Source organism: Camellia sinensis, chromosome 5 (assembly GCF_055761805.1).
Source record: "Camellia sinensis isolate YWXY chromosome 5, ASM5576180v1, whole genome shotgun sequence".
NCBI lineage: Eukaryota > Viridiplantae > Streptophyta > Magnoliopsida > Ericales > Theaceae > Camellia > Camellia sinensis.
In genome coordinates, this window is record NC_138965.1 from 109,178,631 (window position 1) to 109,198,497 (window position 19,867).

A 19,867-nucleotide genomic window follows, 5' to 3' on the forward strand; every position below is an offset into this window, starting at 1 on the left:
CATCTAGTAAAGTCTTGCTGACATAATATACAGGCCTTTGTTCCTTGTTAACTTCTCGAATTAATACTGTGCTCACGGCATGATCTGAGACTGCTAGATAGAGGTACAGCTCCTCTCCTAGTTCTAGAGTGGACAGTAGAAGAGGTGTGCTGAGGTATCCTTTGAGACTTCGCAGTGCTTCGGTACATTCGCTACTCCATTCAAATGCGGCCTTTTTTCCTCAAAAGCTGAAAGAAGGGCTTCATTCGATCTGAAGATTTGCTAATAAATCAATTCAGTGCGGCCGCCATTCCGGCTAGTTTTTGCAGCTCTTTAGCCTTTGTTAGTACTTCAAGATCTTGTATTGCTCTGATTTGATCAGGATTTGCTTCAATTCCTCTGTGAGTGACCATGTATCCCAAGAACTTCCTTGTTCCTACCCCGAAAGCGCATTTCGAGGCATTAAGGCAAAGCTGGTGGTTTTTCAGGATGCCAAAAACTTCTCTCAAGTCTGCGAGGTGGTTTGTAGCGAGCTTGCTTTTTACTACCATATCGTCTATATAAGCTTCTATGGTTTTTCCTAGTTGGTCCTTGAACATTCGAGTCGCTGGTAGGTTGCCTCGGCGTTCTTGAGGCTGAATGGCATTACTCTGTAGCAGTAAGTTCCTCTCGGAGTGATAAACGCTGTCTTTTCTTGATCCGGACCGAACAGTGGTATCTGATGATAACCACTATAAGCGTCTAGAAAGCTCATGCGCTCATGCCCTGCTGTTGAGTCTACTAGTTGATTAATGCGAGGTAGCGGAAAGCTATCTTTAGGGCAGGCTTTGTTCAAGCAAGTGAAGTCAACGCAAACTCTCCATTTTCCGTTCTTCTTCTTAACTACAACTGTGTTGGACAGCCATTGCGGGTACTAAACTTCTCTGATTGCTCCTGAAGCCAGGAGCTTTTCGACTTCGGCAATTACTGCTTCAGTGTGCTCAACTGAGGATCTCCGACTTTTCTGCACAATGGGCCGAGCTGAAGGGTTGATGTTGAGCTTGTGGCAAGCAAATTCTGGGTCCAACCTTGGAGTATCATATGCTGACCATGTGAATACCTCCATATTTTCCCTCAGCAGTTCCAGCAGGTAAGGTTTCTCATCAGCGTCTAGCGAGGTACCGATAAGGAAGTACTTTTCTAGGTCATCCTTTTTTACCAGGACTCTCTCCAAATCCACTACTATCTTTTCCTCTGGGGCTCCCCCTACATCTTCCAAGACTGGCTGTTCGGCCACTTCTACTGTCTATACCCGATTGCAGAGCTGCTTTTCTTTTAATGCTGCTATGAAACAATGTTTGGACGCAACTTGATCCCTTGAGATTTGCTCTACTCCGTGTTCCATTGGGAAACGAATGAGCTGGTGGTAGGTTGAAGGGACTTCCTCCATTTGATAAATCCACGGACTGCCAAGTATGGCGTTGTAAGGGGATGGTGTATTAATAACTAAGAACTCTATCTGTAGGGTTTTTGTTCCCGCCACGACTGGCAACACTATTCTGCCAAGCGGCCATTCTGGCTGTGAATTGAAACCGACCAACGGGGCTGCCGCTGGGGTGAGGTGCTGCTCGGAGAGACCAAGCTTTTTGAACAAATCATAATACAATATGTCTACTGCACTGCCTTGATCTATGAGAGGGTAATTTATACTTATAAATTGGGCCAAGCTGGGTAATGGGCCGTTATGGGCCATGTTGCGAAGGGCTGAGTAAAAAGGCCATGAAGTTACTTCGACCCAAGAGAGGTGTGAAGTTACTCCGGCCCAAGAGAGGTGTAAAGTTACTCCGGTCTGCGAGAGACCTGAAGTTACTCCGGTCCCAAAAGAGCTTATGATAAGATTGGTCGTCACTCACAAAAGTTATCCCGGTTTGGACCGGAGTATTGGTTATTCCGGTCTAGACATACCGTGGTTAGCATTAAGAAGAGCCAAGGTAAGAGCAGTGAATGGAAGAGCCGAGCTAATGTTATCTCGGTCTAGTCTGCGGCTTAGAATAGCCATGCTTACCTCGGCCACATTGGAGTCCGACCATGGTAAAACCATCTCACTTGGTTTAAGCAGTGAGGGGGGTGTTGAGGGATAAGCATTGTCTTTCAGGAGAATGAATCCTAGGAGGACTCTACATGGAGGAGTAAGAGTCCTACTTGGATTGTGCCACACGGAACCTATAAAAGCTCACAAACATCACCTATGGAGAGGTAACACACAACTTTGATACACAGAGCTTCTTGTCTTTGTCTATTTTTCTGACTTAGGCATCAGAGGGGTTTCCGGCACACACCCGCCGGCTAGCTCACGTTTGTGTTTTCAAGGAATAAAGCGACGACGTTTGGAGGAGCGCAGACTTGATCAACAGGATTATACGAGAAGGTTTATTTCTTTCCCGTACAATTGGCGCCGTCTGTGGGAATTCAGACAAGAACAAAACCTTTTGATCAAGCTTTTCCTTTTTAGAAGCAATGGCGCACAACGAAGATTTGTCGCAGTTTGCCATCGACGGACAAACACCAGAGGGGGGTACAAGACGCGAAGGCCTACCTTCTATCCCTTCCATGGCGAACTTAGAGCCACAGCGACAAAATCCCAGGAGGGATACAAGGGGGAGGAGGCGGACTAACAGCCCCGTCACTCTCGTTCACGAAGTCCTGACAGACAAAGGCGGAGGATTGATCCTCAAGTTCTGGAGGACCGCGTGAAGGAGCAAGATGAATTAATAAGGAAGATGGCGGCGGACATGGAGGCCATGAAGCGCCAGATGAAGGGAAAAAGAGTGGCGACAGGAGAGGGGCGCCAAAACAAGACGCCTCCTCGCCGCTCAGAAGACCGTGGAAGGCATCCCACACCATCACAAGCAGAGAGTAGAAGCCTCAGGACAGGCGATACTCAATCCAGAACCTCCAGAACTCATTTCTCTAGGTCGGAGAGAATGAGATCATTGAGGTCTTACACAGAGGGAAGTACCTATCGACCCTCGCGCTCGCACCAGACATCATCCAGGCAGACGGAGTTGCCAAGATCGTCCGATTTACGGAACATGCTGGAAGAAGAGGCACGAAGGAAGGAGGATACTAGGGCGCGCAACCCTCGCAGGGTATCTACCCTTCAGCGGTTGGCTCCTTGGACGCATGGAAGCGTCGAGGTAGGAATGCCGTTGCCACGCCTTGCCTACGAACCAACGGACAAAGCATTAGCAAGGTTGCAGACATCGCCGTTCGTTCCGGCAATTGAAAACGCGCCCCTTCCTTCAGGTTTCCTTCAACCCAAATTCACCACGTACGAGGGGAAGACGGACCCCTACATACACCTAAGTCACTTCCGCCAGGTTATGGCGGTATATCGGCGAAACGAGGCTTTGATGTGCATCCTCTCCCCATCAAGCCTTGGTGACCTAGGCTTGACTTGGTTCGAAAAACTTCCAGAAGACAGAATAGCCTCCTGGGCACAATTGGCGGAGGCATTCGTCACAAGGTTCAGAACGAACACCAAAACCCCGGTGGAGATTGACCAGTTGCTCTCCATCGACATGGACGAAAAGGAAACACTAAGATCCTACAATAGTCGCTACTGGGAGACATTCAACTAGATTGGGGACTGCCCCACCAATCTCGCCATTGCACAGTACAAAAGAGGCCTTCTAGTCAGAAACAGACTAAGGGACTCAATCACCATGACACCGCCCCTCACCATGGAGGCCTTGATGGAAAGAGTGCATCAGCACATCAGGGTGGAAGAGGATGGCACCCGTGCCCAAAAAAAATTTGGCACGACCGCAGTACCAGATAAAAAGACCACAGCAAAGATCAACGCGGTAGAACGTCCGAACAAAAACGGATGAGGCAGGCGAGACAACGGAGAGGACCAGGATAAAAGATGGTTGAGAGTCCGCACTGCCATAACCACGGTATTTAAGAAACCGATCTACCGGATTCTGAGCGAAATACGCGATGAACCTTTCGTCAGATGGCCAGCTAAGCTAGGAGAAGCACATAAAGACTATGACGAAAGATCGCGATGCACCTTCCACAAAGAAAAGGGGCACCGCACTGAAAATTGCATGCCATTGAGACGGCATCTAGAGGAGTTGGTGGCTGCCGGTCACCTGGATAAATACATTGAAGGAGGGACGCAACCAGCCCCCCAGGACCACAATAACCCCGATAGAATGCCAATTGACGCCCCACCTCAAGGTGTGATCAACGTAATAAATGGAGTATTCGAACCTGAGCGTGTACGCGAGCTCAGAGGATCGATCAAGAAGGCTGAGCACTTAAGGGAGGTACTAAGTGCCCAACCTACTATCAAAAAGGGGAGAACAGAGGCCACGAACATCATGTCTTTTTCAGACAAGGACTTGGAAAAAATATATTGCCCCCACAACGATGCACTGGTCGTCACCCTCCGCATCAAGGACTATGATGTCAAGCAAATTCTGATAGACCAAGGTAGCTCGTGTGAGATAATGTACTACGACACCTTCAAACAACTGAAATTGGAGGACAAAGACCTGGCACCAGCTGTATCCCCCCCGATCGGATTCAACTCAATGCCAGAATGGCCAGTTGGCAAAATTATCCTGCCAGTCAGGGCAGGGAGCGTGACAAAACAAGTGGAATTTTGGGTGTTGAAGGTCCCTTCCACTTACAACATAATCTTGGGAAGAACATGGCTCCATGCCATGAAATCAGTAACATCATCCTACCATCAAGTAATGTGGTTCCCTAACGGAACCGGAGTAATTGAAGAGGTTTTTGGAGACCAGATTATGTCCAAGCAGTGCTTTGTCACGGCTAATGGCAGCCGCGCTGCCAAGGGATATGTTCATTCGGTGGAAGAACCTGAGAGTAATGAACTGTTCGCAGATGTCGGCAGAGCAGCTGATCAAAAAGCGGTGGAAGATTTGGTAGAGGTAAGAATAGATGAAAAGAACCCGAATAAGTTCTTTTTGCTCAGATCGTTGTTGTCCAGCACTGAGAGATTAGAGGTCTTGGAATTCTTGACCTCTAACATCGAAGTGTTCGCCTGGACGCCATACGACATGCCAGACATCGATCCAAACTTCATCTGTCACCAACTCAATGTCCACCCATCCGCCAGACCAATCATTCAGCGCACTCGCAGATCGGCACTCCACCACGCCGAAATAGTGGCAGAAGAAGTGGGAAATCTACTAGAGGCAGGAGCTATCAGAGAGGTGCACTACCCCAGACGGATTTCCAATACGGTCGTGGTGCCAAAAAAGAATGGCAAATGGCGTGTCTGCGTCGATTATAAGACAGTCAACAAAGCATGCCCAAAGGACAACTTTCCCCTACCACAGATAGATCAACTAGTAGACCTGACGGCGGGGCACAACCGACTTAGCTTTCTGGATGCGTGCAGAGGCTACCATCAGATTGCTATGTACGAACCAGACCAGGAGGTCACGTCCTTTACCACTCCAAGAGGACTGTATTGCTATAAGGTCATGCCCTTTGGCCTAAAGAACGTAGGGGCAACATTCTAGAGAATGGTCACCAAGATGTTTGAGCCGTTGTTAGGCAGAACAATGGAGGCTTACATCGATGACATGGTGGTCAAGAGCAAGGATGAGAATGACCATCTAAGGGACCTAGGTGAGCTGTTTCAGATTCTGAAGAAGCACAAGTTGCGCCTTAATGCATCCAAGTGCGCGTTCGGTATAGGATCTGGCAAATTCTTGGGCTTCCTAGTGACCAACCGGGGTATTGAGGCAGACCCCTCCCAGATCAAAGCTATTCAGAATCTAGAGAGGCCTAACTTAGTAAAAGAAGTGCAGCATCTCACCGGCATGGCAGCTGTACTCAACCGATTCATTAGCTGGTCGTCAGACAGACTACGACCGTTTTTTCAAGCGTTAAAAGCTAAGTTCGAGTGGGACGAAGAATGCGACCGCGCTCTGGAAAGCTTGAAAGAATACATGTCTTCTCCACCACTACTAGTAACCCCAATACCTGGAGAAGAACTCTTCTTGTACTTAGTAGTCTCTCAGCACGCAATTAGCGCAGTGTTGGTCCGTGCGGAAGGAATCCAACATCTGCCCATCTATTATGTCAGCAAGACATTACTGGGTGCCGAAACAAGGTACTTACCACTGGAAAAACTGGCATTGGCCTTGATGATGGCCTCAAGAAAGTTATCGCACTACTTTCACGCCCACACCATGGTCGTCCTCACAGCTTTCCCATTAAAAGCTTGTTTGAGAGGGCAAACTTTTCTGGGCGAATCTTGAAGTGGGCAGTAGAGTTGGGACAATTCGACATCAAGTTCCAACCCAGAACCGCGATAAAGGCCCAAGCTTTGGCAAAGTTTGTCGCAGAATTCACCCTAGGAAGTCATCATATCTGCCCAGTTGACCTGATTGATACAGCCAAACCGGGGATAGAAGTTGACGCCGGAATAGCGCAACCCCTGGTGCAGGATATTCAGCCAGACCCCAAGGCAGACCAGAATAAAGACAGCAAGGAAGAAGCGAACCAAGCTACACCGAGCTAAGACTCACCAACAAATAAAGACTTGGTACAATCAGATTGCGAGGGGCAGACAGCAAGCATGGACCTTGAAGAAAACACCAGCAACATTCTTGACCCCACGACATCATCTGACCCCTCCACTTACTGGAAGTTATTCATTGGTGAGGTGTGGAAGCTCTTTGTGGATGGAGCATCCAATCGGCATGGTGCAGGACTTGGCATAGTCCTTATCTCACCAGACGGCCTGGTTGTGGAGCAAGCAATCAACCTTGGCTTCCCAATATCAAACAACGAAGCGGAGTATGAAGCACTTCTTGCAGGACTCAAATCAGCATTCTACATGAAGGCCACCGAACTAATGGTCTACAGCGACTCACAGCTGGTGGTAAACCAAATTTCTGGCGAACTATGAAGCAAAGGATGACAGGATGGCCAAATACCAAGAATTGGTTAGAATAGAGATCAAAAAATTTGAAGTAGTAAGAATAGAACAGATTGGCATGGAGGAAAACAGTAGAGCAGACAAACTAGCAGGCTTTGCATCAATGGCAGATACATCTATCCCTCACCCACTATTAATTGACTACCTACCAAGACCAAGCATTGAGGACCCCAAAGTAGAAGAGGTATGTTGCGCCGAATTAGGCCCCTCGTGGATGGATCCCATCATACTATTCTTAAAAGACGGCGTCTTACCGGAAGAAAAGAAAGAAGCCAACAAAATTAGAGCAAAGTCGCAGCGATTTTGGCTCTCCCCATCTATGGCATTGTACAAAAAGTCATTTTCAGGACCTTATTTAAAGTGTGTCCACCCTAGCAAAGTAGAAGCATTCTTGTTCGAAATACATGAAGGCGTGTGCGGAAGCCACCAAGGAGGAAGGTCGTTAGCCTACAGAGCCATTTCGCAAGGATACTGGTGGCCATACATACAAGTAGACTCAGAGAAGTATGTGAAGAAGTGCGAGAAATGTCAGAAGTTTGCACATCAAATACATCAGCCGGCCAGAGAACTCCTACCATTGACCAGCCCATTGCCCTTTGCAATGTGGGGCTTGGACATAGTAAGACCACTTCCAATAGCACCCGGAAACAGGAAGTTATTTCTCGCAGCAATGGACTACTTCACAAAGTGGGTGGAAGCAGAAGCATTGGCATCAATCAAGGAAAAAGATGTGAAGAAGTTCGTCTGGCAGAATATCATTACTCAATTCGGCATACCTAAAGCCTTAATATCAGACAACGGCACCCAGTTTGATGGCAGAATCTTTAGAGGCTTTTGTGAAGAATACAAGATAGAGTTCTACAATTCTACACTGGCATATCCCCAAGCCAACGGCCAGGCAAAAGCGTCAAACAAGGTCATCTTGGATGGACTAAAGAAAAGGCTAGAGAAGGCAAAAGGCAAGTGGGCGGAGGAACTTCCTCATGTTTTATGGGCTTACCACACCACACCTCGACGATCAACAGGAGAAACACCATTCTCCTTAGCCTACGGCATGGCAGCAGTAATCCCACTGGGAGTTGGCCTCCCCACAATTAGAAGCAAAAATTTTGATCCAGATTTGAATGGAGAAGCCATAACATTGGAGCTCGACCTCGCCGAAGAAAGAAGAGAAAGAGCACTGGTTTACATTGCCTCATACCAACAAGAGTTATCCAGGAAATACAACAAAACAGTACATCCAAGGCAATTCAAGATCGGAGATTGGGTGCTGCGCAAAGTGATGGAAAACACCTTAGTACTAGGAGATGGCAAGTTAGGGCCTAATTGGGAAAGACCTTACAAAGTGGTCGGGTTAGCTGGTAAAGGGGCATACCACCTGGAAGACAAGGACGACAAAGCCATTCCTAGGCCATGGAACACTGCCAATCTCAAACTATTTTATTTTTAGCTTTTCTTCAAAATAATTGTAATTTTCTTTTTTCCCCAATAAAACAAGTAGTTTTCTTTTTAACATAAGAAGTTTTATTCTGTAAAAATTGTTTTAGTGAGTTAAGGGTATTGAAAACATGGTTGGCTGGAAAAACCAACACTCTTCCTAAGCCTAGGATAAGGATCCAGGCTGCAGGACGTTTGGTCGGAATAACTAAACACTTTACTTTAGGTTGGCTGGAAAAACCAACACCCCTCATAAGCCCAGGATAAGGATCCAGGCTGCAGGACGTTTGGTCAGAACAACCCAACACTTTACTTTAGGTTGGCTGGGAAAACCAATCTAAAGGTTGGTTGAAAAAACCAACACTCCTCCTAAGCCCAGGATAAGGATCCAGGCTACAGGACGTTTGGTCGGAACAACCAAACACTTTACTTTAGGTTGGCTGGAAAAACCAACACCCCTCCTAAACCCAGGATAAGGATCTAGGCTGCAGGACGTTTGGTCGGAACAACCAAACACTTTACTTTAGGTTGGCTGGAAAAACCAATCTAAAGGTTGGCTGGAAAAACCAACACCCCTCCTAAGCCCAGGATAAGGATCTAGGCTGCAGGACGTTTGGTCGGAACAACCGAACACTTTACTTTAGGTTGGCTGGAAAAACTAATCTAAAGGTTGGCTGGAAAAACCAACACCCCTCCTAAGCCTAGGATAAGGATCTAGGCTGCAGGACGTTTGGTCGGAATAACCAAACATTTTATTCTAAATTGGCAGAAATAACCAATTTAGAGGTTGGCTGGATTAAACCAACTCTTGTACTCTTTAGCCGAAGAAGAGGACATCGGCTAAAGAGTGGTTGGCTGGACTAAACCAACTCTTGACTAAACCAACTCTTGTACTCTTTAGCCGAAGAAGAGGACATCGGCTAAAGAGTGGTTAGCTGGACTAAACCAACTCTTGTACTCTTTAGCTGAGGAAAAGGACATCGGCTAAAGAGTGGTTGGCTGAACTAAACCAACTCCTAGTACTCTTTAGCCGAAGTAAGGACATCGGCTAAAGAGTGGTTGGCTGGATTAAACCAACTCCTAGTACTCTTTAGCCGAAGTAAGGATATTGGTTAAAGAGTGGTTGGCTAGTAAGCTCAGTCAGATTGCTCAGCTAAGACCGGAATAAAGTATCTCGGCCGAAAAATATTGTGTTTCATTCAAGTTGCAGTTAGAAAGCAAGCACAAACAGGAAAGTAAACCGAGATAACAGTTGCAGCAAAAGAATTCATTGAAAAACTCATTACAAGTGCAAGCATACAGATCAAAACCGGAATAAGTGTTGAATACAAAAGATGATTTTCATTGATCAAATTCAAAGCAAAATACAAAGGAGGGGCCTTAGCTCGGTTACAAGACCAAAAGGAAAGAAGAAAATACTGAAAACAAGCAAATAAGAAAAGAAAGCGAAGTCAGTCAAACAGGTCATCAAGATCGGCATCAATATCTACACGGTGCCCGGTTTCATTTGGTAGCGCGGTCTCAGTTGGATGAACGGTTTCAGTAGGCAGCTCACTGGTCAGGTCTTCCACCAATGGCTCCAACCGAACTAATTGTTCGACAGGATCATTGACAACCGAAGTATCCTTTGGCACGGCTTCTTTTTCATCATCTGAGTCCTCAAGAAATTGTTGCTGAAGAGCAGCAGCATATTCCGTCATAGAGCCCGGAAAGAAGTATGCTGGAGTGTTGAAGACATCGGTCCCTGGATCGTGACCGAGCTGCTTTACAGCCGCTCTCCAACCGCGCTTGAAGAAGAGATCCTTGGCAGCTTCACATTGTTTAATATAAGTTGCCTCCCCCTCCTTGAAACCTTGAAGCTCGGCATCATCAGCATCCTTCTTCAGCTGTTCTATCTCGGTGTTTTTCTTGCCCTCAAGTTTAGCAAGTTCGCGCAAATATTTGTCTTTGATCATGGCTGCAGCTTTTTGTTTTTCGGCTTCAGCCGAGCTAACAGTTTTCTCTGTCACTTCGGCCAGCGCTTGCCTTGTAGTCTTGCAGAGTTCGAGCACTCGCTTGTAAGCGATATGGCTCTTCTACATAGCCTGCAAAAAGAGGGGGAGACTTGTAATCAAACCGAGATAAAAGTTGTGCAAATAAAAAGATTAACAGAAAAAGCTACTTACAAGCACCATGGATTTCGTGTCCGAACGAATGGCTTTTAGTTCGGTTAGATTTTTGTGATGCTCCATGTCTGCTGGAAGGCAAACACTCCTGGCAAGATTGAATGCCATCATGTGATCCTTCTCAGCGACCACCGAGTCAGTACCTGAATAGCTCGGTTTTGAAAACCAAGCATACAATAGAGCCGAGGTAATTATACCGGTGGTTCCTGAATCTGCATAAAGAAGGCAAGTGTTAGTTCGGTTCAGAAATAGGAGACCGAAATAAAGAGAAGCATACAATGGAGCCGAGGTAATTATACCGGTGGTTCCTTTATTCCAGTTTATTCGGTCACCAGGAATCTGGGCTCCATGGTCTTCAAAATTCCCAGAAACCCAGAAGAAATCATCATCGTTCAAGTCTTTATCCGGTGTGTCCGTTATTATTTTCTCTCGACGACGGCGTATTCTTAGATAGTAGACCCAGCCATCTTCTTTTGATCCTATTGAATATTGGTGAAAGAGTTCGGCTAAGCCGAGGTTAATACCAGCTCGGCGGTTTAGCTCGGTTATACCATTTATTATGCGGTATGAGTTTGTGGAAAGCTGGGTTGGGCATATCCTAGTTTGCCTAAGGAATTCACAAAGCAAAGGCTGTACAGGGAATCTGAGGCCGGTTTCTACAATGGAAAGGAGGGTGAAGGGAACAAAACCAGGGTTTTCCCAAGGTATGATATCTTATTCGGCTAAGGTGAGGTGAACATCATCAGGGATGTTATAATCCTTTCGGAATTCGGCCAAACCCCCTGGTGTGTCTACCAAGAACCTATATTTACCCATTCTCTTTTAAGTTACGAATAAATTAAGCTTGTGTTAGCTCGGTCGGAGAAAGGTGCTGAGTAGTTCGGTTGAGCGCTCAAAGGAGTGCCTGGGCAACCTAAAGTGTGCAAAGTGAAAAAAGAGGTGTTAAGCACAGCTTGTGGGACCGTGCTAAAAGAACAAAAAGGGGCAAGATAAATTGGGGCAAGATAAATATAGTCCTAGCTCGGCTTGAAGAAAGAATTTGGTATCTTGGTTTGTGCAAGGGGTTCGTTATTTCGTTTTGTGCAAAGGTTAGTGTTAGCCCGGTTGAACCTCTAGGGGCAGCGCTCTTAGTTCGATTTGAACTACGAAGGCTGGGTTAGCCCCAAGTTATAGCTCGGCCATGGTTGAGACTAACAAACACTATTACGCAGACTTAGTGCGGATTGCTAGCTCGGCTGAGTTAAAACAAGAGGTGGTTTGACTTGTTGAAACTATTGTTATAACGTGAAGTGTTAGTTCGGTTGAATGGTCTGGCTAGAGTGACATCAACTACAAACGACTTTTAGTTCGGTTATACTATGATTTTGGATCAAAATCAGTGTTTTTTCAATTTATTCGTGACAAGCCAGAGGTTTTATTACACAAAAAAAAGGTATGTGTTTTGAAAAAAACACACAAAATACATGTATTGTAAACGCAAATGCGAAAAAACAACAAAAACAAGGCAGATTTGAGTAAACTTACCAGGTCAAGAGGAGGAAACTGAAGATGGAAGCAACAACAAGTGAAGAACACGAACTCAGCGAGCTCAAGGGTCGAAGAAGTAGAAGCACAGAGGGAGAGAGTGAATGAGATGAATAGTGTAGTAGTAGATTCAAAATGAAAAGTTTTGTTTTGATGGAAGGACCAGAGGCGGGAACTGTTCAAAATTCACGGAGTACGAAGACGGCGTGACAGCTGCATTGGGCCAATCAGAGGGGGCCACGTGTCATAGGAATGAGAAGCGATTCAGTTGCTGTGATTGAAGAGACGTTTTGATCGGACAGGTACAGCCCGGTGTGAATTTAGCTCGGCTGGAAAGGCAAAAATGGTTTTTAGCCTGGCTAGAAAGGCTAAAAGGTTTTTTACTCGGCTGGAAAGGTTAAATGGTTTTAGCTCGGTTGGAATTCTGAAATTTTTTAGCTCGGCTGGTAATAGGTAATCCCTGTCATGCTACGCAGATGGAATTAAGGGGCAATTGAATAGGTAATTTATACTTATAAATTGGGCCGAGCTGGGTAATGGGCCGTTATGGGCCACGTTGCGAAGGGCTGAGTAAAAAGGCCATGAAGTTACTTCGGCCCAAGAGAGGTGTGAAGTCACTCCGGCCCAAGAGAGGTGTAAAGTTACTCCTGTCTGCGAGAGACCTGAAGTTACTCTGGTCCCAAAAGAACTTATGATAAGATTGGTCATCACTCACAAAAGTTATCCCGGTTTGGACCGGAGTATTGGTTATTCCGGTTTAGACATACCGTGGTTAGCATTAAGAAGAGCCAAGGTAAGAGCAATGAATGGAAGAGCCGAGCTAATGTTATCTCGGTCTAGTCTGCAGCTTAGCATAGCCATGCTTACCTCGGCCACATTGGAGTCCGACCATGGTAAAACCATCTCACTTGGTTTAAGCAGTGAGGGGGGTGTTGAGGGATAAGCATTATCTTTCAGGAGTATGAATCCTAGGAGGACTCTACATGGAGGAGTAAGAATCCTACTTGGATTGTGCCACACGGAACCTATAAAAGCTCACAAACATCACCTATGGAGAGGTAACACACAACTTTGATACACAGAGCTTCTTATCTTTGTCTATTTTTCTGACTTAGGCATCGGAGGGGTTTCCGGCGCACACCCGCCGGCTAGCTCACGTTTGTGTTTTCAGGGAATAAAGCGACGACGTTTGGAGGAGCGCAGACTTGATCAACAGGATTATACGAGAAGGTTTATTTCTTTCCCGTACAATCTACAAGGACTCATTTTACGTCAAACCGTTTCCCAATTCCCACAGTTATAATTAATGCATTAGTATGTGGGTGCTGTATGCCTTCTAAATCTTTACTAGTAAATGAAATAGTGCACAAGGGGGATTTAGGTACTGTACGTACCTTTTTCGATACAGGCTCCACTGACATGACCCACTGAATTTTCATAGCCTTAGCGATCTCTTCCTTCAGTGCCTCCTCAGATTCCTGAGTCGCTGTCCCCTGGATCATATTTATTATCAGCCGAGGTGGATGCTCAATATTTGGTTCTGGTGGTGGGTTCCCCAGTTCGGTCATTTCCTTATCCTAATCAATGTAATCCCTTAGGTGTCCAGCTGCCACTAGGTCTTCCAAGTGTTACTTCAGTGCCTAGCAGTTCTGAGTCATGTGCCCCCTGTCTTGGTGGTAGGTGCATCTGAGCTTCTGATTGCGCCGAGCTGGATCTCCCAACATTTTCTTCGGCCAAACAAAGAAGGACTCTCTCTTGATCTTTTCCAGGATTCGATAGATTAGCTCTTTGAATACAGTCACAACGGCTTCGTGGAATTTGGACTTATCCACTTCATTCACTACAATCCCTCGGTGTTCTCCTCGATCTGTTCTCTTCTTGTGTCGAGCTGTTTGTTCTGGTAACGCTACCTCAATGGGGATCTGATCGTCTTCGAGGCGAGCGTACTGCTCAATCCTGGCACGCAAATCTTTCAAAGCTGTGGCCGGGCGCTTGGTAAGTGATTGTCTCAGCTTACTTTCTAGGCGCAGACCATGTTTGAAGGACATAACGGCCATCTGCTTGCTGCACACATTTTCCTCTAGGTCATTGTACTCTTCCCAGTGCCTCCTAGCATAATTGCGCAGTGTTTCCTCCTGCTCCTTTCGGAGGCCGAACAGTGTATCCAGCTCCTTTGGGATATTAGTGTTGGAGATGAACTTGGCTAGGAATTCTTCGAAGAGCTACTTCCAGCCATGGATCGATCCAGCGGGGAGACGATCGAACCATCGAAGTCTAGTTTCTCCCAAGCTGGATGGGAAGACTTTACACATCAGTGCCTCATCTCGGTTCCATAGGGACATCATCTGTCTATAATGGCTAATATGTGTCAGCAGGTCCGACTTCCTGTCGTATGAAGTGAACTTTGGTAGGGTGAATTTCTTTGGAGGTCTCATGGTCTCAATCCTCAGGGAGAATGACGAAGAGACGAGCTTGTCTAGCGCTCAGTGTTCTCTCCGGTGAACAATACGGTCCAAATGATCCCGATGTTGTTCGTTCTGCCTATTGCCAATCAACCAAGTACGAAGGTCCTGAGGAGGGTATTCAGTCTGTTGGCTAACTGTCTTCTGCCTCTTAGCCCTTTTGCGGCGTGACCCACGTGTGTGACTGCTTGCCGCCTCACTTTGTACTAGGATAGGCTGGCTTTGTTGCCCAGACTCATTCCTGGGGAACTTCTTCACTGGTGGCTCTCTGGATGAGCTCCTTCGTCGCAATCGAGAGGGCTCTGCTTTCGTCCTCTTTTCCGTCAGATCACCCAGCACCCTCTTAAGTTGGGCTTTCAACTCCTGTATCTCCATCCCCATGGAGTCTATGATTCGATCTCTATAATCCTTTTCCAAAAGAAAGTGATGAGAGGAACCTCCAGCGAAGGGTAATCGATGCTCGACGGATTCAGGGGTTCGATTATTGTTTCCAGTTTGTTCCTACGAGACTGTTGGGAGTGCCAAACCTTTGTCCTTCGTTTTCTCCATCTATGGAGTATATGTCAACGGCAGAATGTCCTCAATCCCCATCGCCGGAACTGAGTGCAGAGTTCAGAGATGAAGTGATCCACGTTCATCGCACCAATTGTGCGTACCGAATTCCGCACTAGATGAAAGTGGATCGGGGCCCTGCACTCGGTTGGACTATCCAGGGACTGAGGTTCCTGCCACAAGAAGCACCGTTAGAGCTGCCCGGCCGGGGTTGGCCGGATAACCCATCCGGTATGGGAATTAGTGATAGGAGAAAGAGTGTATATCGAGTTGAGTTTGTAGTTTTACTTGGAATTGTTCAGTTACCTTCAATGTGATGTTCATGTTCTATATATATATTGTTCCTTGCTTGCTTCTCCAGGTCGGTTCATGGAGCTTGGATGCTGCCAGGTGTCCTTTTAGCATTGCTCATGGTGGGGGACCACCTGGTAGTTGCCATTGAATGTATATACTCATTGTAGTCATGCTGATAATAAACCACATTACTTTGGTTCAACAACTTCTGTGATTCTAGGTGTAGGGGACTAGTTGAGGTGGCAACTTGCAAATGCACACATTCACAACTTCCACATTTCCCTGCAAGGTTTCCTCAGCTCGGTACCGATGTGCCTCAGCTCGGCATCATTATGCCTTGTCTCGGCCTTTTACAGGATCATTCATGGAGATGGGCTGGTCTATTCGGATATCTTTGTATGGGCTCGGCCTATTTTCTGTTCAGCCCATAGATTCAGTCTCCCAGCTCGGCTCGGCCCAGCACCACGGCTGGACCAGCCTTTCCGCTGCGGGTTGGGCCCAAGTGCTTGAGCACTTGGGTGGACTGTTGATCATGAAGTTGGGCTCAATTGGTTTGTCCATATACTCATCCAACCGACTTGGATTCGGACAGTGGATTGGGCCGGCCCAAGGCTTGGACCTGACCCATTTCATATTTAGCCCCTTCACAGTCAATAAGTTTCATCATTATTGATCTTGTTCGAGAAAGAATGTTATGTTTGTTCATTTGTTATTATTTATGATCTTCTCGTTGTTTGTGTTTGATGGATAAGTGTTGGGCCTACCATCAGGCTTGATTCTACAAAAACAAATATCATGATATATTTAAGAATTAGCGTATGCCCATTCCTGAAGGCACAGTGTAAATAATATTACGATCAGAATATAATTTTAATCCCAATACTATTAAAAAAAATTTTATTTGATAAAATCACAAATTTATTATAAAATTTTGGAGTTCTCACGAAACTCCTCACGAAAACTCGCTTTTACTTATGTAATATGTAGCTAGATAGATAGATATGCCTAGCATACATGCAATTTCCACGAGCATACATACAATACTGCTTTTACTTATATAATTAATGGAAATTGCATGTATGCTCATAATGTCAAGTGTATTATGGGCATACATACATTGTATGAAAATATATGTAAAATATATTGAACAAAAAGGAGAAAATAAAAAAAAACAAATAGAAAGAAAAATAAAAACGGGAGAAAATAAAAAAATAAAAAGAAAAGAGAGAGAAAGGCGGGATCACAGGATCATGGAATGAGGGGTGTGAGAAAAGGAAAAAGTAAGAGAGAGAGAAGCAGGAAAGTAGAAAATGTATATGCAGAATATTTTTTGGAAAATATATCTCAGCCATTGTTTTATAATTTGAACAGATCTAAGCCATTCAAATGTCCTAATAGGATAAAAATATGTTGAAGATTCAAAAAATGTCATACTTTATTAAAATATGTTGAAGATTCATATGAAGTCAAAATTTACGAAGTATATCAGGTATTCAATATATTTAAAAATAATAATTAATTATTCAAATTCATTTAATTTGTAGACTAAAAAATTCATTAATATAATCTCCACTACACACAGTAAATCTAGCTCCCAATCTGCGGTCTCAGACTTTTCCATATAACATGAATAAAAATAAGTGATCAAAAAGGAGAAAATAAAAAAAAAACAAATAGAGAGAAAAATAAAAATGAGAGAAAATAAAAAAATAAAAAGAAAAGAGAGAGGAATGTGGGATCATGGGATCATAGAAGGATAGGTAAGAAAAGGAAAAAGTAAGAGAAAGAAGCGGGAAAATAGAAAATGTACATGTAGGATATTTTTTGAAAAATATATCTCAACCGTTGTTTTATAATTTGAATAGATCTGAGCTGTCCAAATGTCTTAGTAGGACAAATGTGTGTAGGACAAATTCAAAAACCATCCTGCTTTATTATATAGATGGTCACGAGACAGGTTTGTAATTCTCTGTTATGTTTCATATCATATCAAGGATGTGATAAATCAGATTAGTGGCAGAGTGGGTTAATTTTATAACTTAAAAATGAAAATACTGATAAAAATGGAAAATTATACCGGTAAGTGTGTTTGGTAACGTTTGAGTTTTCAGTTTATATTTACAAAAATTTTATAAACTGATTTTTGTTTATTTTTTGTTTATTTTTCGAAAAACATAAACTACAAACGCGTTTGGTAATTGACAAAATGTTTAAAAAATTTTAAAAATATAAAAAAGAATGAGAAATGGCAAGCGATGGTAAGTGGCGGCGGAAGACGGTGGGTGATGGCGGGTGGGGGGTGGGTGGGTGATGGTGGCGGGTGGTAGCAAGTGGGTGGTGGGTGGCGGATGGCGGGTGGTGGTGGTGGGTGGGTGGGTGGGTGATGGTGGCGGGTGGTGGGTGGTGGTGGTGGCAGGTGGGTGGCGGATGGTGGGTGGTGATGGTGGGTAGGTGGGTGACGGTGGCGGGTGGTGGGTGGTAGCGAGTGCATGGTGGTGGCAGGTGGGTGGCGGATGGCGGGTAGGTGGTGGGTGGTGGTGGTGACGGTGGTGGTTGGTAATGAGTGGGTGGTGGTGGTGGTGGGTGGTGGTGGCAGGTGGTGGCGAGTGGGTGGCTGGTGGTTGGTGGTAGTGGGTGGCTGGTGACGGCAGGTGGTGGATGGTGGTGGTAGGTGGATGGTGAGTGGTGGTGGCGGGCGGTGGATGGTGGTGGCAGGTGGGTGGTGGGTGGTGGTGGTAGTGGTAGTGGTAGTGGTGAGGGGTGGGTGGTGGTGGCGAATGGGTAGCAGGTGGATGGTGAGTGGTGGTGGTGGGGGGTGGGTGGTGGTGGAAAATGGTGGCAGGTGGTGGCTAGTATTGGGTGGTAAAAAAATAAAAAACTCAAAACTCAAAACGGAAACACATTTTTTGTGTTTTCATTTTTTGGTCAAATTTATAAACTGAGACCACTGATTTATAAATCAAAGTTTTACCAAACAAGTTTTTATTTGAGTTTTTAAAATTTTTGTAAATGTAAACAGAAAACTGAAAACGTAACTGTTACCAAACGACACCTATACTTTAGCCCTTATGTCACTTTGATCCATATAATTTCAATTCACTCGATTGTAAACCTAAATTTATAATTTTGTCTCAATTTAATCCAATTGATTACAATGTTAGTGTTTTTTTTTTTTTTTTTGTTTAATAAAAAAGCTCACATGAACTTCATGAAGTCGAACTTTGAGGTGTCTCTCAATATCTCATTTGTACACCTCGTATTTTTGTTTTCTGAGTCTCTGGCGAGTTACAAACATAGTTTGAAGATGTCAAATCTTTGAATGGACGAGAAATTGTGGATTTTCACTCTCACATTAGCATATTACCACACCAATTAACATTTTTGACCATTTGGCTGAAAGAGAGCTTTCCCTTATGAGCAGAAAAATCACTAGATGACATTTTGACAAGAACAGTGTTCTCTGTTCTTGTATTGATATAATCAATTTTTGTTAAATTTCACATTCTTTTTTTTGCCCAGTTCAATTTCAGAAATGAAAGGATGAGATGTTTTTGAGAGATTTTTATATCATAAAATTCTTACTTAATTCACTAACTGTAAGGAAATAAGAAATTAGATATAGAGAATCCTCAACTTTAATGTGTTTTTGCAACGAACTACTCTCTTTTTTCTATCTGTATTTCTTAAGGATTTTTTTGATTAATTATTGGGGGTCAATTAGGTTCAAGGTCCCAGCTCCCATGATAATAATGGCCCACTATGAGATTCATATCGATAATGTAAATCGTTGATTTTATAAGACTCTCTAACTAAATCATTCATGCAAAAAATGAAATTGAGCAAATAACTATAACACATGATCATCTCACATTTCTCTTTGAAAAAATAGGCAGCAAGTATGATTTAAAAATAGACTACTCGTAATTTTAAAGATATACATAATTTGATCATGAAGCTATGATTAATCAATCTGGTTTTTTGCATCAATGATCTACTAGAGGGTTCTACAAGATAAATAATTTCGATCATTGAGATAAGCCAGTGATGAGCCCATTATAACCCAACTATATGGTTGAGTTAAGAGATCCAACTGAAGACAATTGTATTCAATATGTTTGCAGCCAAGAAGACAAAGAACTGAAATTTTGGAGTCTTGGTTCATATTCATAGTACGCACACCTGCCTACATTCTCATTGCTGTAAGATTCATGTCCCCATGAATTGCTTCTCAAGATCCACAATTATTCTTTGCCAAATAGACATTGTATTAAACTGTGCAACCCAAATTTCCACTAAAACTAGGTCTAGGAAAGGCAAAATGCAAACATTCTTAGTCTTATCCCAATTTCTGGAGAGGCTGTTTTTATGACTCTTAACTCCAAAATAACCTCTCCACGAGCAAAAAGGCCTTCTATTCCTCACTGAAGTTATACTGAGACCTTGCAAACCCTAGGAACAAACAAAACATTGATAGAAAGTCCTATACA

General features: G+C 44.4%; 1 protein-coding gene across 1 annotated transcript; it reads right to left on the reverse strand.

Annotated features, from left to right (window-relative positions):
• Positions 1-269: 269 nt before the first annotated feature.
• On the reverse strand, positions 270-1,084 carry LOC145791608 (uncharacterized). Its single transcript, XM_082871984.1, has 2 exons — positions 899-1,084; positions 270-710 (listed from the first exon to the last, which is right to left on the reverse strand). The coding sequence occupies exons 1-2, from the start codon at positions 1,082-1,084 to the stop codon at positions 270-272; spliced, it is 627 nt and encodes a 208-aa protein (XP_082728110.1).
• Positions 1,085-19,867: the final 18,783 nt, after the last annotated feature.